This window comes from Manis pentadactyla, chromosome 17, assembly GCF_030020395.1.
Source record: "Manis pentadactyla isolate mManPen7 chromosome 17, mManPen7.hap1, whole genome shotgun sequence".
NCBI lineage: Eukaryota > Metazoa > Chordata > Mammalia > Pholidota > Manidae > Manis > Manis pentadactyla.
Window position 1 is genome coordinate 56,419,309 of NC_080035.1, and position 26,288 is coordinate 56,445,596.

At 38.8% G+C, this 26,288-nt stretch overlaps 1 protein-coding gene and 1 pseudogene across 1 annotated transcript; both read right to left on the reverse strand.

The window, feature by feature from the left end:
- Positions 1 to 974: 974 nt before the first annotated feature.
- LOC118916689 (asparagine synthetase [glutamine-hydrolyzing]-like) lies at positions 975 to 15,245 on the reverse strand (annotated as a pseudogene).
- A 3,738-nt stretch (positions 15,246 to 18,983) lies between these two features.
- Positions 18,984 to 20,018, reverse strand: LOC130681396 (histamine N-methyltransferase). Its single transcript, XM_057494482.1, has one exon. The coding sequence runs from the start codon at positions 19,946 to 19,948 to the stop codon at positions 19,070 to 19,072; it is 879 nt and encodes a 292-aa protein (XP_057350465.1). The 5' UTR covers positions 19,949 to 20,018; the 3' UTR covers positions 18,984 to 19,069.
- Between the last annotated feature and the right edge of the window lie 6,270 nt (positions 20,019 to 26,288).

Genomic DNA, 26,288 nt, shown 5'->3' on the forward strand with positions numbered 1-26,288 from the left:
TTTTGTGGGCATGTTTTAAACTTTGTTTTCATCGTATTTAGGGATGTTACTGATGTAACCCTAACACCTTTTCCTTCATATAACTTTGAGATTTGACTACTTTCCTTTTTGTTACTCTTTTTCATGTAAAAATTAGTTTGCCCAAACTTCTAGGTGGGAGGAGAAAGCTGGATACCTTTTAAAGCTTTTCATTGTTTAAAGCTCTGTTTTCTGTTGTTTTTACAGTGTTAAAAAATATGGCGTTGTACTTTCTGAGATCTCTTGGGTTCACTTTTTATCTGGACCTTGTTTTACCTTTGCACCCATGTGCCTGCACTGGTCAATCTGAATTCTACTCCTTACAGTTTCATCTTGGTGTGAGCCTTGATTCTGTACTGTTGCTAATTTTTGATATTTCCATTTTCTCAAGTTTATCGGATACCTTTACTTCCATCTGCCTTGCTCTGAACATGCTGATATTATGCAGATCTTGGGGCTTCCTGTGTTGTGGGATGGTTTCCCTATCCATTTCTGTTCTGATGTGTGTGGACATAGCTTGTCACTTAGTTTTGTTGTAGCTGTTGTTTAAAACTTTAGTTTTGTTACCCTGTTTGTCCGGGTGGGTTTGGGAGGGTTAAAAACAGTATCACCGTCACCACTATCTTCTGTAATATACTTAAAAAAGAATTGTTCTGTGGCTTACTAGACCCTGCTGAGGTAACTCTGTGCTGACAGGTAAGTATGGATTATCTCCTTTTGCTTTATCAATGAAACTTAGGTCAATTGATCAGAAATTAACAAATCTACTCATAGAGTCTTTGAATTTCATGAATCTTCAGTAGTATCTCACTTTTAAATTGATGTCTGTGCTGGAGACTCTACTCTTTGATATCTCACTCTTGGGGGGAGAATGAGCTTTGATTTATTTTTCCTTTGTTCTTTAGATTTGAGATTTTTATGTTTTTCATTCCCAAGTAGGTCTATATGGTTGCCTGTCATTGCTCCCCCTCCGTCTGCCCCAAGTCCTGCTGCCCTTCACAAGAAGAACCACTACCTTTCAGTCTGAATCTTAGAGTGCAGGCACAAGGGTAAGGGGCATTGAACCACTTGGGCTTTCCGTAACTGGTCAGCTGGTCAGCCTGGTCTGGGTATGTACTGGCATTCAGAGAGCTGCTAGTAGCAGTAGCCTTCTTTAGTTTTAGGAGTACTGATGGGCAATTCTTATCCTGCAGTTGCTGTTACTGCATTATCAACCAATGTTCATTATATTCCTATAAAACCCTAAGCTAGAAATTCTTAACTGAGGTTATCCCTTCACTGAAGGTTTCTTTTGGCCACCAGAGAATCTCTTTAGATTTTAGAAATCTAGTTTTAAAGATAAAAACATCTTTAAGGAGATGTTTTTATATCCCATCCTTTGGAATTCTCTTTTCTGGTGGCAGAGAAAAGTAATAGAAAGAAAAGTGAAGATACAAGAATGGGCCTCTCAGTTCAGGTCTGTGAGCAGCAGTGGTTTGATTTGCACAGAGAACATCAAACAGAATTCCTTCAGAAGTCCTCACTTTCCTTGTTGGCTTTTTAGAAGTTGTTTTTGTGAAAATATGTGCAACCCCACGTAAGTTCATCTCAACCTTTTCCACAGAAGATCACCATGGTACCTGTGTTCCTCCAAATGTACTTGGAAATTAAATGCATATCTCCTGAAGCATGAACTGTTATAACATTGTAAGTTTCCAAGGAAAATATGACTTTATCCAGGATCTGAAATGCCTTCCTTAGAGTTAAAAAGGACTTCATGATGTTCACTCCCAATTTCATTTGCCATCTTTCTAACAGCCAGTAAATTGGAACTGTCTTCCATGCCCGTTGCAAATGTCTGGAGAGCATACTAGAGCCTCTTATAGCTGCTTCAACAGGGTGACAGTAACCAAGCTGGAATCCAAGCCCCCTGATTAAAGGCATCCAGTATTTCTATCTGTCATCAAATGTTTCTTAATAGCATTGTCAAAAAGGAACCAGAAGTATACATGTATACGAAGAAGAAAAAAAAACCGAGATGTATAAATCTACTTCACCAAACATAAATTACTTTATGCCAATGGAATCACAGCACTGATATCTTGTTGTGTTTCAGTTTTAAGGATTGTTCCCCCTGTCTTTTTTTTTTTTTTTCCAAGCAAGTAGTGGATCTAACCACCAGGTATTTTTTTAAATTAATTTTTTAAAATTTTGGTATCATTAATCTACAACAGAAAGAACATTATGTTTACTAGGTTCCCCCCTTCACCAAGTCCCCCCCACATACCCCTTCACAGTCACTGTCCATCTGCGTAGTAAGAGGCTATAAAATCACTACTTGTCTGCTCTGTGTTGCACAGCCCTCCCGGTGCCCCCCACGCACTATACATGCTAATTGTAAGGCCCCCTTTCGTTCTCCCCCCCCTTATCCCTCCCTTCCCACCCATCCTCCCCAGTCCCTTTCCCTTTGGTAACTGTTAGTCCATTCTTGGGTTCTGTGATTCTGCTGCTGTTTGGTTCCTTCAGTTTTCTTTTGTTCTTATACTCCACATATGAGTGAAATCATTTGGTACTTGTCTTTCTCTGCCTGGCTTATTTCACTGAGCATAATATCCTCCAGCTCCATCCATGTTGTTGCAAATGGTAGGATCTGCTTTTTCTTATGGCTGAGTAATATTCCATTGTGTATATGTACCACATCTTCTTTATCCATTCATCTACTGATGGACATTTAGGTTGCTTCCATATCTTGGCTATTCTAAACAGTGCAGCGATAAACATAGGGGGGCATCTGTCTTTTTCAAACTGGAGTGCTGCATTCTTAGGGTAAATTCCTAGAAGTGGAATTCCTGGGTCAAATGGTATTTCTATTTTGAGCATTTTGAGGAACCTCCATACTGCTTTCCACAATGGTTGAACTAGTTTACATTCCGACCAGAAGAGTAGGAGGGTTCCCCTTTCTCCACAACCTTGCCAACATTTGTTGTTGTTTGTCTTTTCGATGATGGTGATCCTTACTGGTGTGAGGTGATACCTCATTGTGGTTTTGTGGTTTTAATTTGCATTTCTCTGATGATTAGCGATGTGGAGCATCTTTTCATGTGCCTGTTGGCCATCTGAATTTCTTCTTTAGAGAACTGTCTATTCAGCTCCTCTGCCCATTTTTTAATTGGATTATTTGCTTTTTGTTTGTTGAGGTGTGTGAGCTCTTTATATATTTTGGATGTCAACCCCTTATCGGATATGTCATTTATGAATATATTCTCCCATACTGTAGGATACCTTTTTGTTCTATTGATGGTGTCCTTTGCTGTACAGAAGCTTTTCAGCTTGATATAGTCCCACTTGTTCATTTTTGCCTTTGTTTCCCTTGCCTGTGGAGATATTTTCATGAAGAAGTCATTCATGTTTATGTCCATGAGATTTTTGCCTATATTTTTTTCTAAGAGTTTTATGGTTTCATGACTTACATTCAGGTCTTTGATCCATTTCGAATTTACTTTTGTGTATGGGGTTAAACAGTGATCCAGTTTCATTCTCTAACATGTAGCTGTCCAGTTTTGCCAGCACCATCTGTTGAAGAGACTGTCATTTCCCCATTGTATGTCCATGGCACCTTTATCAAATATTAATTGGCCATATATGTTTGGGTTAATGTCTGCAAGTCTCTATTCTGTTCCACTGGTCTGTGGCTCTGTTCTTGTGCCAGTAACAAATTGTCTTGATTACTGTGGCTTTGTAGTAGAGCTTGAAGTTGGGGAGTGAGATCCCCCACACTTTATTCTTACTTCTCAGGATTGCGTTGGCTATTCTGGGTCTTTGACAGTTCCATATGAATTTTTAAACTATTTGTTCCAGTTCATTGAAGAATGTTGTTGGTAGTTTGATAGGGATTGCATTGAATCTGTATATTGCTTTGGGCAGGATGGCCATTTTGACGATATTAATTCTTCCTAGTCAGGAGCATGGGATGAGTTTCCATTTGTTAGTGACCTTTTAAATTTCTCTTAAGAGTGTCTTGTAGTTTTCAGGGTATAGGTCTTTCACTTCCTTGGTTAGGTTTATTCCTAGGTATTTTATTCTTTTTGATGCTATTGTGAATGGAATTGTTTTCCTGATTTCTCTTTCTATTAGTTCATTGTTAGTGTATAGGAAAGCTACAGATTTCTGTGTGTTAATTTTGTATCCTGCAACTTTGCTGAAATCCAGTATTAGTTCTAGTAGTTTTGCAGTGGAGTCTTTAGGGTTTTTTATGTACAATATCATGTCATCTGCAAATAGTGACAGTTTGACTTCTTCTTTACTAATCTGGATTCCTTGTATTTCTTTGTTTTGTCTGATTGCCATGGCTAGGACCTCCAGTACCACGTTGCATAACAGTGGTGAGAGTGGGCATCCCTGTCTTGTTCCTGATCTCAGAGGAAATGCTTTCAGTTTCTCGCTGTTCAGTATAATGTTGGCTGTGGGTTTATCATATATGGCCTTTATTATGTTGAGGTACTTGCCCTCTATGCCCATTTTGTTGAGAGTTTTTATCATGAATGGATGTTGAATTTTGTCAAATGCTTTTTCAGCATCTATGGAGATGATCATGTGGTTTTTGTACTTCTTTTTGTTGATGTGGTGGATGATGTTGATGGATTTTTGAATGTTGTACCATCCTTGCATCCCTGGGATGAATCCCACTTGGTCATGGTGTATGATCCTCTTGATGTATTTTTAAATTCGGTTTGCTAATATTTTGTTGAGTATTTTTGCATCTATGTTTATCAGGGGTATTGGTCTGTAGCTTTCTTTTTTGGTGGGGTCTTTGCCTGGTTTTGGTATTAGGGTGATGTTGGCTTCATAGAATGAGTTTGGGAGTACTCCCTCCTCTTCTTATTTTTTGGAAAACTTTAAGGAGAATGGGTGTTATGTCTTCTCTGTATGTTTGATAGAATTCCGAGGTAAATCCGTCTGGCCCAGGGGTTTTGTTCTTGGGTAGTTTTTTGATCACCGATTCAATTTCGTTGCTGGTAATTGGTCTGTTTAGATTTTCTTTTTCTTTCTGGGTCAGTCTTGGAAGGTTGTATTTTTCTAAAAAGTTGTCCATTTTTCCTAGGTTTTCCAGCTTGTTAGCATATAGGTTTTCATAGTATTCTCTAATAATTCTTCGTATTTCTGTGGGGTCCATCATGATTTTTCCTTTCTCATTTCTCATTCTGTTGATGTGTGTTGACTCTTTTCCTTTTAATAAGTCTGGCTAGAGGCTTATCTATTTTGTTTAGTTTCTCGAAGAACCAGCTCTTGGTTCCATCGATTTTTTTCTATTATTTTATTCTTCTCAATTTTATTTATTTCTTCTCTGATCTTTGTTATGTCCCTCCTTCTGCTGACCTTAGGCCTCATTTGTTCTTCTTTTTCCAATTTCGATAATTGTGACATTAGACTATTCATTTAGGAGTGTTCTTCCTTCTTTAAATATGCCTGGATTGCTATATACTTTCCTCTTAAGACTGCTTTTGCTGCGTCCCACAGTAGTTGGGGCTTTGTGTTGTTGTTGTCATTTGTTTCCATATATTGCTGGATCTCCATTTTAATTTGATCATTGATCCATTGATTATTTAGGAGCATGTTGTTAAGCCTCCATGTGTTTGTGAGCCTTTTTGCTTTCTTTGTACAATTTATTTCTAGTTTTATACCTTTGTGGTCTGAAAAGTTGGTTGGTAGGATTTCAATCTTTTGGAATTAACTGAGGTTCTTTTTGTGGCTTAGTATGTGGTCTATTCTGGAGAATGTTCCATGTGCACTTGAGAAGAATGTGTATCCACATTGCTTTTGGATGTAGAGGTGTATAGATGTCTATTAGGTCCATCTGTTCTAGCGTGTTGTTCAGTGCCTCTGTGTCCTTACTTATTTTCTGTCTGGTGGATCTGTCCTTTGGGGTGAGTGGTGTGTTAAAGTCTCCCAAAATGAATGCATTGCATTCTATTTCCTCCTTTAATTCTGTTAGTATTTGTTTCACATATATTGGTGCTCCTGTATTGGGTGCATATATGTTTATAATGGTAATATCCTCTTGTTGGACTGAGCCCTTTATCATTATGTAATGTCCTTCTTTATCTCTTGTTAGTTTCTTTATTTTGAGGTTTATTTTGTCTTATACTAGTATTGCAATACCTGCTTTTTTCTCTCTGTTGTTTGCATGAAATATCTTTCTCCAACCCTTGACTTTTAATCTGTGCATGTCTTTGGGTTTGAGGTGAGTCTCTTGTAAGCAGCATATAGATGGGTCTTGCTTTTTTATCCATTCCATTATTCTGTGTCTTTTGATTGGTGCATTCAGTCCATTTACATTTAGGGTGATTATTGAAAGATATGTACTTATTGCCATTGCAGGCTTTAGATTTGTGGTTACCAAAGGTTCAAGGTTACCTTGTTTACTACCTTACTGTCTGACCTCACTCGCTTACTGAGCTGTTATGAACACAGTCTGATGATTCTTTATTTCTCTCCCTTCTTATTCCTCCTCCTCCATTCTTCATATGTTGGTTGTTTTGTTCTGTGCTCTTTTTAGGAGTGCTCCCATCTAGAGCAGTCCCTCTAAGATACCTTGTAGAGATGGTTTGTGGGAGGCAAATTCCCTCAACTTTTGCTTGTCTGGGAGTTGTTTAATCCCTCCTTCATATTTAAATGATAATCGTGCTGGATACAGTATCCTTGGTTCAAGGCCCTTCTGTTTCATTGCATTAAATATATCATACCATTCTCTTCTGGCCTGTAAGGTTTCTGTTGAGAAGTCTGATGATAGCCTGATGGGTTTTCCTTTGTAGGTGACCTTTTTACTCTCTCTGGCTGCCTTTAATACTCTGTCCCTGTCCTTTGCCATTTTAATTATTATGTGTCTTGGTGTTGACCTCTTTGGATCCCGTCTCTCGGGAGTTCTGTGTGCCTCCGTAGTCTGAGCAACTATTTCCTCCCCCAGTTTGGGGACTTTCTCAGCAATTATTTCTTCAAAGACACCTTCTATCCCTTTTTCTCTCTCTTCTTCTTCTGGGACCCCTATAATGTGGATATTGTTCCTTTTGGGTTGGTCACACAGTTCTCTTAATATTGTTTCATTCCTGGAGATCCTTTTATCTCTCTCTGCATCAGCTTCTATGCGTTCCTGTTCTCTGGTTTCTATTCCATCAATGGCTTCTTGCATCTTATCCATTCTGCTTATAAATCCTTCCAGAGTTTGTTTCACTTCTGTAATCTCCCTCCAGACTTCATCCCTTAGCTCTTGCATATTTCTCTGCAGGTCTGTCAGCATGTTTATGATTTTTATTTTGAATTCTTTTTCAGAGAGACTGGTTAGGTCTGCGTCTGCAGATCCTTTCTCAGGTGTAACTATCTTGGTCTGGTCCAGATTTTTTTGCCTTTTCATGGTGATTGCAGTGGCTTTAGGCAGGTTGCAGGCATGTCAGCTGGGAGAAGAAAGTCCTTTCCTGCTTGCTGGATGCCTTGCCCTTCTCCGCTGCCTGTGTCGGTTACCTGCACTACTGGAGCAGCCACCGGGTTAATCTCCTAATCTGCTGTGGGTGGGCTGTCCGTCAGAGCAGCGTGGAGCCCTGCGGGGAGTGGCAGGCATGCCAGGTGCGCTCCTCCGTCCTAGCGGCGACCCTGCCGGGCATCTGTGTGGCAGCAGCGGCCTTTGGGTCTGCCCTGGGCGGCTGTGCATTGGGCTGGGATTCCGGTCAATTCCTGGGAGCACGCCTTCTCCCTCTGGCTCTGCTGCCGGTGCGCGCGGGGCTTTTCCGCGCAGGCTTCTACTGGGCTCTGGCTTCACTGCCGCCGGTGCGCGCGAACTGTGCCCAGGCTGTTCTGTCGCGCCGCTGCAGGCTAGCCCTGCGGCACACGGATCTGCTCTCGGTTCCTTCTAGAGCTTCCGCCCCCGGCGCACACTCCCACTCTCCTGCTACTGGGCCCGTGTGTCGGGGTCCGCGCCAGTTGGAGGAACGACTGGCAGGCTGCCTACTCCTGTGAGGGGCTTCAGAGCTGCACTGCCTCCATTTAGGGCACCTAAGTTTCCCCGGTATTCCCAGCTGCCGGGACAACTTCGTCCAGCTATGGGGTCCCTGCCTCTTTAAGACTTGCAGAAAGCACTCGCTTTTCTTTTGTCTCAGGGATGCCGGTTGCGGGGACCTGCCCACAGGTTTTGCTTTTCCGTTTCTCTAATATCCAGCACCCCGTGCTCCTTGTGTCTGTGTTCCAGGTGCGGATTTCTAGAGCTGGTTGTTTAGCAGTCCTGGGCTTTCACTCCCTCTCCGTTCCGACTCCTTTCTTCCCGCCGGGTTTTGGGGTGGGGGAGCATTTGGGTCCCGCCTGGCCGCAGCTTGTATCTTACCCCCTTCATGTGATGCTGAGTTCTCACAGATGTAGATGTATCCTGGCTGTTGTACTGCATCCACTGGTGTCTCTTTTAGGAATAGTTGTATTTATTGTATTTTCATAAATATATATGTTTTGGGGAGGAGATTTCCTCTGAACTACTCATGCTGCCATCTTCCTGTGATCCTCTACCCCTGTCTTTTGTACCATCAGTTTTTCACCTCTCTTCTCTTTGCATATGTATATCATTCTCATATGCATACCCACACATGCTATAATGTCCCTCATCTTCTAGTTCTCTCTCCTTAGTAGCAAAGTCCTTGGAAGAGTTGTCCATACTTTCTATCTCCAGTTCTCCTCACTGTCTCTTCACAATTTCTACCTCAAAACCTTGGAATGGTTGTCTATATTGTTAGAGAGGGCATTCAGAGGTCCATCACTACAGTGATGGTACTTAAGCATTTCCATGGATGCAATTTTGCCATTTGGCTTAACTCCAAAACTTTATAGTGTCCTGGAAGAAAAGGAATCAAGGTGAGCTTCAAGTCCACCAGAACTTTAGCTTCTGAACATAGAGCCAAAACTCCATCTTCTATCATGGCTTTAATCAAAGGTCTGACTCCATAGGTGTCTCTGCCCAGGAACACTTTCTTATTGGTGGTTTCCAATAAAATAAATAGTCCCCCACCCACCCCCACCATCCCACAGACAAATTGTTTGTTCAGTTCTTCCTTTGTCATAAAGATGAAGCATTATCTCACCATCCAGTTTGGACTGCTAATCAAATTCAAAATAGCTTTTCATTTCCCTGTGGTTATAGATTTCACCATTGTAACACTCATGAATAAGGATATTTCTTTGCTTGAATTGGCTGCATTCCAAACAGCTAGTTGACCACTGCCAGCCAGTGAAGTCCAAAGCAGCAGTTAGTGTATCCATTGCTGTTCTGAAGATGAAATGCATCTGGACCCTGTGTGCAACCTTCATATGACTCAGACTCTGATCAGAGAAAGAATGATCATGCCAGAAAGGGCCCAGATGCCACACAGGGTGTAATGGAGCTACAGGCTCTGTGGGTGTGAGCAGGCTTGCAAGAGGAGTGGAAGTAAGGCCTACTGAGGATCTTCATTGTCGTTTTTTTTTTTTGTATCGTTAATCTACAATTACATGAGGATCTTTATATTTACTAGACTCCCCCCATCACCATGCCCCCCCAACAAACCCCATTACAGTCACTGTCCATCAGCGTAGTAAGATGCTGTAGAATCACTACTTGTCTTCTCTGTGTTGCACAGCCCTCCCCATGCCCCCCAACATTATACATGCTAATCATAATGCCCCTTTCTTTTTTCCCTCCCTTATCCCTCCTTTCCCACCCATCTTCCCCAGTCCCTTTCCCTTTGGTAACTGTTAGTCCATTCTTGGGTTCTGTGAGTCTGCTGCTGTTTTGTTCCTTCAGTTTTTCCTTTGTTCTTATACTCCGCAGATGAATGAAATCATTTGGTACTTGTCTTTCTCTGCCTGGCTTATTTCACTGAACATAATACCCTCTAGCTCCATGCATGTTGTTGCAAATGGTAGGATTTGTTTTCTTCTTATGGCTGAATAATATTCCATTATTATGTACCACATAATATTGTGGTACATATATTATGTATATATGTACCACATCTTCTTTATCCATTCATCTACTGATGGACACTTAGGTTGCTTCCATTTCTTGGCTATTGTAAGCAGTGCTGCGATAAACATAGGGGTGCATCTGTCTTTTTCAAACTGCGCTTCTGCATTCTTAGGGTAAATTCCTAAAAGTGAAATTTCTGGCTCAAATGGTATTTCTATTTTGGGTCTTTAGAGGAACCTCCATACTGCTTTCCACAATGGTTGAACTAGTTTACATTCCCACCAGCAGTGTAGGAAGGTTCCCCATTCTCCACAACCTTGCCAATATTTGTTGTTGTTTGTCTTTTGGATGGTGATGATTCTTACTGGTGTGAAGTGATATCTCATTGTGGTTTTAATTTGCATTTCTCTGATGACAAGCAATGTGGAGCATTTTTTCATGTGGCTGTTGGCCATCTGAATTTCTTCTTTGGAGAACTGTCTGTTCAGCTCCTCTGCCCATTTTTTAATTGGACTATTTGCTTTTTGTCTGTTGAGGTGCATGAGCTCTTTATGTTTTTTGGATGTCAACCCTTTATCGGATCTGTCATTTATGAATATATTCTCCCATACTGTAGGGTACGTTTTTGTTCTATTGATGGTGTCCTTTGCTGTACAGAAGCTTTTCAACTTGATATAGTCCCACTTGTTCATTTTTGCTTTTGTTTCCCTAACCCATTGTCATTTTTAATAGAAGCTCATCTGTATATTTGTTGTCCCCTTTTCTTAGGTAAATGCTAGAAAACTACACTTACTTTTCTCTACTTTGATTTTTTTCTTTCATTATATCCTGGCAATCTCCCCAGTGTTGTATATATTTCCCCCTTTCTTTTTTACAGTGCATAGTACCCCATTGTATAGGTGTTTTAGAACATTTCAAGAGGGAATAGGGCTATGACAAAAGATTCAAAGCATGGGAAACCTTTTGGAAGAGGATACCTTTTATTTAATTTTTTAAATTAAGTATCCTTGCTAAACAATCCTATATTGGTTTCAAATGTACTACACAGTGGTTTAACAGTTGCCCATATTGTTAAGTCCTCACCCCTTCTAGTGTGGTTACTATCTATCAACATAGATAGATGTTACAGAATCATTAACTATATTCTCCATGTTGTACTACCGTCCCGTGACCAGCTTATATTGTGATTGTGAATTATTGGGGAAGAAGCCTTTTATTTTGCCAACTGCATGTAACTCGAGGGTCCCAGAAGAGGCTGAGAGGATGGTGCCAGCAGAGAGATAGCTGAACATTATTATCACAAAATTGCTGTTGGTCCTACATTAAAAACCTCTGTTCTCTGAGCTCAAGAGGAGCTGGATGGATTTGAAGAAAGAAATAGGTATTTTTCTTTCCTCCTAAGCTTCCTTATTTCATATACTTCTGTTACTCCATTAGGTTTTAAAGCAAGCCCAGCTTTAACCTGGAGTACCGCTGTCTCTCACAGGAGAGAGATCTAAGAGTATCAGGGAAGTCCTGCTTTCACCAGCAGGAAACCACTTTTCTGATGGCTGTTGTTTCTCCTTTGAGCCCTGGAATCAGCTCACTGGGCAGATGACATGTCCCTTGAGAAGTCTTTGAATTGAGTAAAAAATTAAATGACTCCAAAGCCCTATTATACACTAGGTCTTAAAAGTTACTCTAGTTTATTTCCCATCTCACATTTTGCTCACATTGTCCAGTAAATCTTAGTAAAGACAGTGCTGCAATGAGCACTTTGATAGCTAGTGACATACACAAAGGCAACATCTGGTGCAGTTCATCAGACAGCAATAACGGAAAATAGAACATAGAGGATGTTTGCTCTTCTGTTTACCCCTCTGTCAGCCCTCTTCCTCACTTCTCCTCAAAGAGAAGACTTGCTAATGTGCTTAGTCATGGTCAGTTGACTTAGTCACATAGAGGATGGTGCTTTTAGTGATGATACACAAAGCCTATATGAGGAAGATTTTGAAATAGTCCTGAAAAATCACAGAAGTAGGATTAAACAGAAACACGTTCTTGTTCTTGTATAAGACCAATCAATATTATAAATATATCAGGTCTCCCCAGGTTAACATATACATTTAATGTTATTCCCCAAAAAGATGCCAGCAAAATATTTCCTGGCACTGGATCCTACACCTCATATGGAAAAATAAATAAGCAAGAATACCCATGAACATCTTCAAAGGGAAGAGTAGTAAGAGTGGACAGGCCTTACCACATATTAAAAATTACTATAAAGACCCTATTACTAAAACAGTGTGGGTTGTTGATGCCTGGCTAGATGGAAAAACCAATGGAAATAGTTCTAAGTACATAAGAAAATTTAGCATATGACAAAGGTAGCATTTTAAATCATTGAGGGAAAAGATTAAGCTTTAAAAAAATGGTGTTAGCACGACTGGCGAGTTATTTGAAAAAATATTTATATTTGGATTTATGTCCCTTACTTTACATTAAAATATACTCTAAAGAGACCCATTATTTTAATGTAAAAAAATAAAAACATAAGTTCAAGAAAAAAACACATTCATTTCTTATAACCTGGACACGAGGTAGTAAGCCTTTCTATTATAATTCAAATTCCAGAAGTCACAGAGAATGATTGATATATTCAAATATATCTCTGTCTGTTTATCTAATACCTATCTAATATCTAATGTATCTATCTACATATACATACATGTGGAAAGATAGATACAAAATTTTGCTTGGCAAAAACAAAGTCAAAAGACAATTGAAAACCTGGGAGAAAATATTTGCAGCTTAAATTACACAAATAACTGATTTCTATTATAGATATTTAAACTCTCCAGTCATGTTAACACCATTTTTTTAAAGCTTAATCTTTTCCTTCAATGATTTAAAATGCAACCTTTGTCATACGCTAAATTTTCTTATGTACTTAGAACTGTTTCCATTGGTTTTTCCATCTAGCCATCTGTAATATCTATTATAGATATTCAAAAAATAAAGAAAAGTGTTAATAGATGCTAAAACATGGGTGAACCTTAGAAATATTATGCTAAGCAAGAGAAGCTAGTCACAAAAGATCACATACTGTGAGATACCATTTACATAAAATATCCTGAATAGGCAAATCTATAGATAACAGTAAAGACAGTGGTCACCTACGGCTGGGTGGGGCAGGTGTGGGGGTTAGGAATGAGGGGTGACTGCTGATGGCTATGAGGTTTCTTTTGGGGGTATTAAAAATGTTCCAAAATTGTATTGTAGTGATGGTTGCAGTCTGTAAATACACTAATCATTGAATTATACACTTTAAATGGGTGCACTTTATGGCATGTAAATTATATCATAATAAAGCTGTTAACCAAAGTTAAGATAAAAACCCAGTAGGAAAAAGGCCAGAAATGTTAAGAGACAGTTCACAGAGGATGAAAGGGAGATGCAAATATCTGAAAAAATACTGAGCATCACTCCTCATAAAAGAAATAAAAATTAAAATATATTGAAATACTTTACGTATATTGGTAGTGTTGGGAGACAGTCTCCATGTGTTTTTACACATCTTGTGACAGCTTTTGTTCTCAACTATCTATTCAAGGATGTGGCATAGCAAACAGCCTGAGAGGGACAAAAACAGCATATCCCTCCCTCTGTGACAGAGAGCAGATCTGTTCTCTAATGAGGATAATAAAGGGAATATTTTCCTTTGGAGTAAAGATTGGGCACGCTTTTTTTTGAGCAGCCTCTTATGGACTCGGGGCTTCCCAAGCTCAGTGATCCTCTGTCACATAGACCCACCTGGGCCACTCCTTGTCATCCCCATGGGAATCAGGAGGCAACGTGAGCTGATGCCAACATAAAGCCCAGGCTCTTGCTATGCCATAAATAATAGATACTCTCGTTTCTGACCTAAAAGTCTACCATCTTTTTGCAGCAACCATAAAGGCTAGCTTGTTAGCATGCGAGGAAAGTAAATCTCACACCCTTCCCACTTTTTGCCTGGCACAAGTCCAAAAGCTTGACAACACACTCTGTTGGCAAGCCTGGGGAGAAACGGGCTATTCTTACCCATTGTAGGTGGGATTGCAGAAGAGCAGAACCCCTCTGGAGAGAAAATTTGTCAGTATTTAACAAAATTATGGGAGCATTTATGCTTTGCCTCAGTCATCCTTCTAGGAACCTAGCTGAAGACATACCTCCACAAATGCAAAATAAGATATACGCTCTCCCTGCACCGTGAAACTTTGTGATAGGAGAAGCTTGACAGCAAAGCCAGGTTTCCATCAGTAGAAGACTGGGTGGATAAACAGGGGCATGGCCATACATAAACACATTTATATATACTTGTACGTATATGTATGTTCTTATTTTTGTGAAAAAACAAGATCTTTTTAAAAATGGAAATGGTCACATATACAGGCTGGTAGAATGGGTATAAGGAATCAGGGTGGGAGCAAGAATTTAATCCTCTGAGTATCCTTTTTACAGTTTTGACTTCTGAATTTTGTAAGTGATTTAAATATTAAAAAAAGAAAATTAAGGAAAATAAGGAAAAAAAATCCTAAAATTGGACACGAACAGAAACAAATGAATGGAATTGAATATGAAACCTAATCACACTGAGAAAATAATTACTTGAAGTTACTTGAGAACATGAAACACTGTGACATCTTCCACACATAAACTCTAAGGACAAATAAAATTGCAAAGATATTTTTAACTGCATTCAACAAATATATTGTTAGTAATATTGTTCTTGTTCTCTTGTATATTAAAAAATATTATAAAAGAAATATACTTTTGCATATTATAAAATAAATAAATAAATACTAATATTACTAGAAACCAAGATTTCCAAGTTAAGAAGGAAAAAAGCACTGTGTTAACTTTGAATTGGAACTATCAAAATAAAGTCATGATATATATATTATATATACATATGTATTTACATATATAGGAGATACATATGTTTATATATTTACAGGAGATACATATATTAAGTAAATAATTACACACGTAATTACAGTGGAATGGAGCCTAGCATTTAGCCAAGAGCTTGCACCACCACCGTTCAACACCTGAAGTTCCCCATACTAAAAAGCAGCCCTGCCTGAAATGTAGCCACAATACTAAGAGCCCACCACAAGGAGTGAATGCTTAGAGTGAGGGCACCTTGTGCCTAGAATGAACAACTGACATCATGCCACATGTGTGGGGACGTTCGTTTTCTAATGGCAGGAATTAAACCTTGAGCGCCGGTGGTGAGTTTCCCAGTCATGTTCTAATCATCAGTGAGTGGGCATGCCTTTCCCAGACAAGACTGAGAAATGCTCTGTATCTTCCCATCTCCCTCTAACAAAAGTCATCGTGCTTTGGAGTTAAATGCTGTTGTGAAAGGAACTGACAGCTAGTTCTCAGCCCCTAATTTTAGTGGGAAATAAATGTCCTATGAGCTCTTGAATGATGGTGTCACTCATCAAAATTGGTCCCATACCAGTGACTGAATTTATAGTAGAAAAATCATGAGCTAGATCTAAAGCAGAAGAGCTTGGGTTGGGCCATAGTTGTACACCAGTTTTTTATTTTATTCTATTTATTAATTTTTTTTATTTTGGTATCATTAATCTACAATTACATGAGGAACATTATGTTTACTAGACTCCCCCCTTCACCAAGTCCCCCCCCACATACCCCATTAGTCACTGTCCATCAGCATAGTGAGATGCTGTAAAATCACTACTTCTCTGTGCTGCACAGCCTTCCCCGTGCCCCCCCCCACATTGTACATGCTAATCGTAAGGCCCCCATTCTTCTTTCCCCACCTTCTCCCTCCCTTCCCACCCATCCTCCCCAGTCCCTTTCCCTTTGGTAACTGTTAGTCCATTCTTGGGTTCTGTGAGTCTGCTGCTGTTTTGTTCCTTCAGTTTTTCCTTTGTTCTTATACTCCGCAGATGAGTGAAATCATTTGGTACTTGTCTTTCTCTGCCTGGCTTATTTCACTGAACATAATACCCTCTAGCTCCATCCATGTTGTTGCAAATGGTAGGATTTGTTTTCTTCTGATGACTGAATAATATTCCATTGTGTACATGTGCCACATCTTCTTTATCCATTCATCTACTGATGGACACTTAGGTTGCTTCCATTTCTTGGCTATTGTAAATAGTGCTGCGATAAACATAGGGGTGCATATGTCCTGGGTTAAATGGTATTTCTATTTTGGGTTTTTTGAGGAACCTCCATACTGCTTTCCACAATGGCTGAACTAATTTACATTCCCACCAGCAGTGTAGGAGGGTTCCCCATTCTCTGCAACCTCCCGGCATTTGTTGTTGTTTGTCTTGGATGGTGGCCATCCTTATTGGTGTGAGGTGATATCTCATTGTGGTTTTAATTTGCATTTCTCTGATGAATAGTGATGTGGAGCATCTTTTCATGTGACTGTTGGCCATCTGAATTTCTTCTTTGGAGAACTGTTCAGCTCCTCTGCCCATTTTTTAATTGGATTGTTCGCTTTTTGTTGAGGTGTGTGAGCTCTTTATATATTTTGGATGTCAACCCCTTATCGGATATGTCATTTATGAATATATTCTCCCATACTGTAGGATACCTTTTTGTTCTATTGATGGTGTCCTTTGCTGTACAGAAGCTTTTCAGCTTGATATAGTCCCACTTGTTCATTTTTGCTTTTGTTTCCCTTGCCCGGGGAGATATGTTCATGAAGAAGTTGCTCATGTTTATGTCCAAGAGATTTATGCCTATGTTTTTTTCTAAGAGTTTTATGGTTTCATGGCTTACATTCAGGTCTTTGATGCATTTCGAATTTATTTTGTGTATGGAGTTAGACAGTGATCCAGTTTCATTCTCTTACATGTAGCTGTCCAGATTTGCCAGCACCAGCTGTTGTAGAGGCTGTCATTTCCCCACTGTATGTCCATGGCTCCTTTATTGTATATTAATTGACCATATATGTTTGGGTTAATGTTTGGAGACTCTATTCTGTTCCACTGGTCTGTGGCTCTGTTTTTGTGCCAGTACCAAATTGTCTTGATTACTGTGGCTTTGTAGTAGAGGTTGAAGTTGGGGAGCGAGATCCCTCCCACTTTATTCTTCCTTTTCAGGATTGTTTTGGCTATTCGGGGTCTTTGGTGGTTCCATATGAATTTTAGAACTATTTGTTCCAGTTCGTTGGAGAATGGTGTTGGTAATTTGTACACCAGTTTTATAAGGTTTGTAAAGGTAAGATAACCTCTGAATGTGTGCCCTCTGTGTCCTACTTCTTTTGAAAGCTCCATTGCTATGCAAATTTAGTCACAAAAACTAGCACCCACGAAAGGGCCACAAGTAGAAATGGGAATCTTCCTTTTTAGTACAATATGGTAAGGAATTTCAGATTTCTGGTTGTCTGGTTTATTGAGGTTTTTGCCATTTAAAAGGTTGCTCGTGGTTAGTCCAATTACTTAGGAAACTCGTACCTAGAAACTAGTACCAAGGGAAGTGGGGTGGCCTCCAAAGGAAAGTAAATTCAAGCTCAATAATTGTTTTAACTGTATATTTTTAGCCATATCATAAGCAAATTGTAGCCAGTATTGGGCAGTGACTAAGGATGCAAAGGGCAATATTAATGATAGGTACCTTTTAGGCAGGGGTGTGCTGGTAAATGTTTAATAACAGATTCTCTTGGAGAATGGAAGTGGAGAAGGCTCTGATTTGTAGTGTTTTCTGATTTCCATTGTGTAAAGATTTCCACAGGCTGATTTCAGGCTACCAAGGATTTAACGACCGTCTGTCAAGATTCCTAACAATTTAACAATTGATTCTCATAAGCTGGTTCTATCTGGCTTCAGTGAACCATTGCTTATAGGTACCATAGTTAACAAGTAACAAGTTGTTTGTGAACAATCTAGGACCCTAAACCAAAAAAGGTGAAGGAAAAAATCTAAGAAAATTAAGAAAACATGGATACAGGTTGAAATGTGACAATGTACAGCACCAGCTCCCTGTCCTTGCATGTTCCATGGGTCTGTGGCTGTCTTGTTCACACTGTCATTAGTTTGCTTTTGGTCTTGAGTGGAAGCTGTTTTCCTGCAGTTTTCTCTCCTGGAGGATTCCTAAGAATTCTCAGGTTGAGACCTCTGGCAGGAACAGTCTTCCTGACTCAAGCGGGGCTTATTTCTCGTTCATTAACAGAGAAGGATGCAATGATCAACACCTTAGAGTTTAAACTGGTGTTTTAGTTGTGACTAGTGCCTGTAAGGTCCTTTCCATTGAGGTCAAGGGCAGTCTTTTTCTTTTTTTTTTTTTTTTTTTTTCACTCTTTACATTTATGTAAATTTCAAACATATCAAAACTATATTTTTTAAACAGTTATACTATAAAATGATTATGATAAAATATATTGATATTTTGAAACCTTGGTTTTAGAAGGCTTTTTAAAATGTGTCAGAAACCCAGGAAAAAAAACTAAACTTGACTGAATAAAATAGAAAAATGTTAATGTATTGAAAAACAAACAAAACACCGTAATATCATAGTTAAATAGCGAGAAAACAAAATGAGAAGAAATGGAAGACATGATGAAGAGTTAATTTTGCAATATTCTAAAAATGCTTAATATGAGTAATCAATAAAAGTGAGATAGAAACTGCTAGAGGAGTGTACAAAGACAAAAACTTCTTCACAAAAGGGGAAAAATCAAATATATATTTCCTTAGTGTTCAAAGTATTGATAAATATATACTTTACTAGTATTTAAAGAATCCATACTACATACTTTGTAAATATTCTATAAAACTCCTGTACAATCAGAAAATAGAAAGGATTTTATTGTCAATAAGCCAATGAAACTTAATTTTCTCATTTTTCCAGGTTATGTGGTATTTAGCCTTCCTGTAGTCTCTTTGCCTGGAGAAAGGGTCACATAAGAGCAAGAGTACCATGTACAATTCTACATGTATGTCTAGGAAGAATGTCTTGGAATTTTCTAGATTTTACACAGAAGAGACAATGCTCTATGTTATGTGTTTATAATTTTAATACAGAAATAAATGAATGATCAACACTGTTCAAAATATTTTTGAATACACCCTCATGGATTGATATTTATGCCTCAACCACTATGAAACTCAGACTATTATTAAAAAGAACTTTTCCCTCTTTCTTTACACTGAATTCAGGTTCTTGTAGATCTTTCATAATTTCTGCTTTGAGATCAGGTGGTGCTGTTTTACTAAAGTTGCAGGTTTCGGTCAAAAAATCCCATAGCAGGTCTCCATTTTCATTGCCATCAATAAAACAGTCAGATATGTCCATGGTGGATAGAAGGTTGTAACATTCATACTTAATTCCTGACTTCTCCAGCATCTGAGTGAGGTCAGAGGATGTTACATACTGGCAGAGGTCATCCCGTGGCAAGCGGGATCCGTACTTTCTCCATAGCTTGTCCCATCCACTGGTTCCTGATACGAGAATAATGAGAATCTTAGCATTAGTAGCTAAGAGACTATGGAAGAATTTCAGGGTAGCTGAGATATCTTTTACATAATACAGCATTTGAATCATATGAATAAAGTCCCATTTCTGAACTTCTTTTTTCTCCATCATTCTATTTTGATATTCAGATGATGTCTCCTTATGCCAAGCAAACTTTATGTTCTCGAGGTTTGATGTCTTGGCTACAAGCTCCTTGTACTTGGTGATTTGTTCAGCACTTGGTTCGATGACTTCATTGTTGATATGAGCTCCTGGGTACTGAGCTTGCACTTTAGAGAGAATTTGAAGATCAATTTCACCTGCACCTCCACCAACACTTAGAATCTTAATTTCTGATTTTGTATTTCCAATCCTTGCTATTACGTCTGGCAGCTTGTTGTCCATGAATTCCTGCATGCACTGGTGCTCCGTGGAATTGTCGAGAAACCTCCGAAAAGATTCAATATATCTGCTGTGGTCAGAAAACAAGCTCCTCATGGAAGATGCCATATTTGGTTTTCTGAGGGAAAAGAGGGAGGGAAAGCAGGTTTAACTTCCTCTCCCTTCTCTTGCCAGTTCCTTCTTTGGGGGCAGTCTTTTTCTGATGTCTCTTTCAGAAGATGAAGCCTCTGGTTTTTAAATAGTGAATAGGGTTGTTTTGGAAAAGCTGCTTATCTGTTGGTAAAACTGTGCACTGACTCCCCTTACATGAAGTACGTGGAGTAGTCACATTCATAGAGACCGGGAGTAGAATTGGTGGTTGCTTGGGGCTGGAAGAGGGGAAAATGGGGATTTAGTGTTTAATGGGTACAGAGTTTGTTTTGCAAGATGAAAAGAGTTTTGGAGATGGACACTGGCGGTGGTTGTCTAACAGTGTCAATGTACTTAGACCACTGAGCTGTACACTTAAAAATAGTTCAAAATGGTTAAAATGGTAAATCTTAAGTGTAATTTACCATAATGAAAAAAAAATTAAAAACTGATATATCACATGAGTCATCTGCAATATTAGGCAAAATTAGCCTGTAATGAGGAAGAGTCTATAATTGGGGGCAGATTAAAATGCCTAACTATTGGGTAATAGGTTGAGAGCCCATGGAGCTGACTTCAGTGTCATTAAGACAAAAGGCAATGGTTCAGGCCAAGCACAAGTTCCTAAACGTTTAACTAGAGATGAGCATTCTATTTGTCCTTCTGTGTTCCCTGAGGATTGAGGGTGATAGGGGCAGTAAGGTATGGAGCTTTACAAAGCTCCTTAATAAAGATCCCAATGAAATGAGTGCTTCTGCCCCCAGAGAGAGTTCAAGATTTCTTAGGTGGGAAACGTTATACTACCATTAAAGCTGTGGATTTCTGAAAAGAGAAAACTTCTGGTAAACATACAACTACCAAACACATTCATATCCTATTGTTGGGGTGATTTCATACAATCCATTTGGAGGTGCTCAAAGAAGCTTTGGTTATATCCTCCTTTTTATCTTTAGAGTTTGGCCAGGACCTTGTTACAGGTAGGTAGGATATGTGCTAGAAACATTCTTGACTGCTTTAAAGTATTTTTCACCCCCATTGTTGGATTAAGGTGGTTGCCAAGCTATCTCTGCTATGGTAATAAGACTGAAGAGCTTGCCTACTATGTTAATCAGCACTCTGGGGATGGAAGAGGGTGGGATCCTCTCTTGAAGTATACACAATTAATTTAGAAGGATATAATCAATGATTACCTTGGGAGAGAACATGTTTTGGACAGAAAAGACATGGATAAACCTCCAGGGCCTTTTTAGTCATAAAGTATACCATGATTGGCTTTGACGGACAATGGTACTGAAACCTAGAAACAAAATAATTTGTAGATAATTATTGATCCAGCATTTGCGTATCTCAGTAATCTTCATTCAAGAAGTGGGAGCAGTGAAGCAGAGTTGAAGATGTCATTGGTAAGTATGCAGGAAAGAGTTAACATGGCAAGCCTGCAGTGACCATCGTTAGATGGGCCTGCTTGCAAGGTTGGTGGTCCTTTGTTGGATTTCAGGAGTGTTTCCCACTGTTCCCCACTGGTAAATGTGGCCCACTGTTCTCAGACTGCAAACTGTGGTTTATGCCAACACCTGTTTTCCTTCTGGGAATCTGGAGTTTGACCTACGTGTCCAGCCCCCAGTGAAAATGCTGGTCAGAGTCACTAATAGCTTTCCTTGGGCAGAAACATTGCACATAGGCACTTTCACTGCTAGAGGAAGTGTGTGCTCTATGTGGCCCCTCATGGATGGTATTATGGGATGAATGTGTCCCCTGCTAAATTCATATATTGAAGCCTTAAGTGCCAATGTGACTATTTGGAGATAGGGCCTTTATGGAAGTAATTGAAAGTTAAATAGGGTCATAAGGATGGGACCCCGAACTAATAAGATTAGTGACCTTAATAAGAAGAGATACTAGAGTGCTCTCAGTCTCTCCCTTGCAAACACATGCATGGAGGAAAGGCCGTATAAAAACACAATGAGAAGCAGCTGTCTACAAGTCAACAAGAGGGCTCTCACTGGAAACTGAATTGGACAGCACCCTGATCTTGGACTAGCTTCTAGAATTGTTAGAAAGTATATCTGTTGTTTAAGCTACTAAGTCTGTGGCATTTTATTATGGGAGCCCTAGGAAACTAATGCAGCCTCCCTCATGAAGGGCAGCCTGTCTCTCAGATTCACAGACTGGCATTCCCATACACTCTTTCATCCCTTTATTACTTATGCATGTGTTCCTTAAGAATGGGAGATCATTTCACATATTTTAAAGCTTTTATAAAAATGGTATCAAAACATATGTATGCTCCTACAACTTGTTTTTCTTTATTTTTTGTTTTGTTTTTTGCTCCATCTTATATTTGTGAGATTTATCCATGTGGATACATCTTTTGCTTTAGTTTTAGAACTACACAAAACACTTTCTAAAATGCAAATAACCATATCACTTCCTGGATTTAGATGTTTCAGGTTTCCCACCCAAGGAACATGGTTAAAAACCACAAGCACCTAAAGAGAAGGAGTAAAGGACATGGTGTGGCAAACAGAGATGCCTTTGGATATTTTCAGGTGGGAACCCCTGCATTAAGTCCCTGTTAAATCTTCTGATACCTCAAGAGTAGTAAAAAAATTGGAATTATAGGTGAAAGCTGCCATAGTTTGCATATAGTTAACTGATTCGATTTCAAACACACACACACACACACACATATGTAAAACTAAACTTAGCCTCAAACTGTATGTGGCCCTCTTTTTGCTGCATTGTGATTTCTGTCATTGAGTACAAACAAAAACCCCGAACTCTGTAGCATAGTATTTACTTTCTTCAGGATCTGGCCCTTTCCTATTCCTTCAGCTTTGTCTCTACACACTTCCTTTGTTCAAGTCCTGCCGTTGGTGATTTGTGAAAGTATGCCGCTGGTTTCTTGACTCACTGTTACAGTACGTGCTATTTTTTCTGCTTGGAAGTTTTTTTATCCAGAATATCCACTTATCTACCTTTCAGTAACTTTTTTTTATGGTGATAAACTTTTTATTCTAGAATACTTTTAGATTTATAGGAAATTTGTAAAGACAAAATACAGAGGGTTCCCTTGCGCTCCTCACCCAGTTTCCCCTAAGGTTAGCATCATACATTACTGTGGCATATTTGTTTGAACTAAGAAAACAACATTGGTATGTTATTATTAACTAAACTCTAGACTCTCTGTGGATTTCAGTAGTGTTTAGTTTTTAGTTCCAGGATCCAATCTAGGATACTGCATTGCACTTAGTCATCATATCTCCTTAGAGACATATCTCTGGTCTGTGATAGTTTGTTTTGTTTTTCATGATCTTGACAATTTTGGGGAGTAGTTTAAAAATTTTTATTTATTTAAAGTTTTCAGCTTTATGGAGGTATAAATTACATAGAAAATTGTAAGATATTTAAAGTTTATAGTGTGGTGACTTGATACATGTACACATTGTGAAGATTTCCCCCATCTAGTTAATTAACACATCTATCACCTCACATATGTATCCCTCTATCTCTTTTTTTTTCCTCTGGTGAAAAAATTTCAGTTATACAATACAATGTTATCAACTATAGTCACCATTTTTCATATTAGATCCTTAGACTTTATTTATCTATTGCTGAATGTTTGTACCCTTTTACCAACCTCTGTTTTCTTCAGTGCCTGGCAACCACTTTTCTACCCTCTGTTTCTATGAGTTTGTCTATTTTTTCTAATTTTTTAGATTCCACATATAAGTGATACCATGTAGTACTTGTCTCTGTCTGGCTTATTTCACTTAGCATAATGCCCTCCACATTGGTTGCAAATATCAGGATTTCCTTCTTTCTCATGACTGAGCAACATTTTATACACACACAGACACACACACACGTACATATATATGTGTATATATATATATATATATATATATGTTTTTTCTATCAGATAGATAGGTAGAGATGTGTTCCCTTTTCTTCACATCCTTACAGACAATTGTTGTCTCATCATTTACATGTTAGCTTCTCTACAAGGTGTGAGGTAATATCTCATTGTGGTTTTGATGTACATTTCCCTGATGGTTATTGATGAGCACATTTTCATGTACCTGTTTCCTGTACATGCCATTTGTATGACTTTGGAAAAATGTCTGTTCTGTTCCTTTGCCTATTCAAAAACACTTTTTTTTCTGTTGAGTTGTATGAGTTATGTTTTAGATATTAACCACTTACCAGATATATTATTTGCAAATATTTTCTCTTGTTTTGTAAGTTGCTTTTTCATTTTGTTGATGGTTTCCTTTGCTGTGCAGAAGTTTTTAGTTTGATGTAGTCCCACTTGTTTATCTTTGCTTTTGGTGTCAAATCCAAAAAATAATTGACAAGACCAGTGGCAAGAGCTTACCACCTTTGTTTTCTCCTAGGAATTTTAGGGTTTCAGATCTTACATTCAAGTTTTTAATCCATTTTGAGTTGATTTTTGTGTATGGTTATAATATAGAGCTCCAGTTTTTCTGACACCATTTATGAAGAGACTATCCTTTCCCCATTGTATAGTCTTAACTCTTTTGTTGTAAATTAATTGACCATATATGTGTGGGTTTATTTCTGGGTTCTCTATTCTGTTCCGTTGATCTGTTTGTTTTTATGCCAACCCCATACTGCTTTGATTACTACAGCTTTGTACCATAGTTTAAAATCAGAAAGTGTGATGCTTAAGCTTTTTATTTCTTTCTCAAGGTTGCTTTGGCTCTTCAGGGTCCTTTGTGATTCCAAACAAATTTTAGGATTGTTTTTTCTATTTCTGTGAAGAATGCCATTGGAATTTTGATAGGAATTGCAGTACATCTGTAGATTGCTTTTGGGTAATGGGGTCATCTTAACAATATTAATTCTTCCAATCCGTGAGCATGAAATATTTTTCAATTTATTTGCATTGTCTTAAATTTCTTTCATCAATGTCTTAAAGTTTTCAGGGTACAGATATTTTACCTTCTTGGTTATATTTATTCATAGGCATTTAATTTTTTTGATACAATTATAAGTGGTATTATTTTCTTAACTTCTCTTTCTGATAGTGCATTTTAAGTGTATAGAAATGCAACAGCTTTTCGTAGTGATTTTATATTCTGCAACTTTTTGTATACCTGCCTAGAGAGGCAGCACAGCAGAAGAGAGTGAATGTATTCTGGACTCTCACTGCCTAGGTTGATTATCCAAGCTCTGCTACCTCTCGGTTGTTCACCTTGGGCAAGCTGTTTAACTGGCTCACCTGTGAAAAGGGGGTAGTGGCAGGATCCACCTTACTGAGTTGTTGTAGGGATTAAGAATACCTTTAGGCCACTCAGAATAGTTTCTGGTACAGAGTGAACATTCAACAAATACTAATATTATTTTATCCAGTCCCTTTCTTTCAGAAGTGGTCTCTTTGTAGCTCTTTTGATCTTTTAGGATATAGCCAAGTTTAATCTTAATTGCATGTTATTAGAAAGGGTAAGCAAGAAAGTTTCCTAAACAACAGTATTTACAAATGCTACTTGTTCTCTCAGTGTAGATACAAAAAGGTTGGGGGGGGGGCCCTGGAATAAACTATTACTAATTTGTTCCTGTGAACATAAAAATTGTTATGCATAGATACTAGGGTCTCAAGCACATGTGAGAATTCTCCCATAAAATTCAGGCTTAATTCTTGGGCCAATAAATTTGTCCAGAATAAGAAGGTCACTCAACACAAAGTATGGCTACTTAAAGCTTAAATGATTACCCATGACTGCTATGCTAAGAAAAAGCTCTGGGTACAGCAGTATTTCATGGGCTGTTCAGAGGTGGGCTTTTGTATACAGGCACACAATTTGACACTAATTATTTGTTTTCAGTATGCCAGTTCAGACTCTCCAGATAAACTTTTAAATTTACTAAGGGAAGAGACAACATCTTTATATTTCTGTTGCACAGACTGGAAACAAAAAACTCAATAAATTTTTATTGAACAAAGACAGCTCTGGTTTTAGTGCTCTGATCAGTATTAAGCCTCTCCACAGGGCTTAAGAATCAAGTTAAGAGGATACACAGTGAGGAAAAATGCCCCAGTGCTCCTACAAGACCCCAGCAAAGACCTCACTGCCACCTGGGCTTGGCAGGGACCCTGTAACTGGGTATTTGATAGCCAGAATCTCTGCTAGTGGTGTCTCCAGCAGCTGGAAGCCTCTACTGGTACCACAGGGCATGAACCCTGTGTAGCAACTGCTTCCTCACGTTGTGTTGGATCAACTCCTTTGCTCTATGCAGCCACTGGCGGAGCCAGGACGTCAGCTCGCACCTACCTGTGAGGGAGGACAACAAAGCA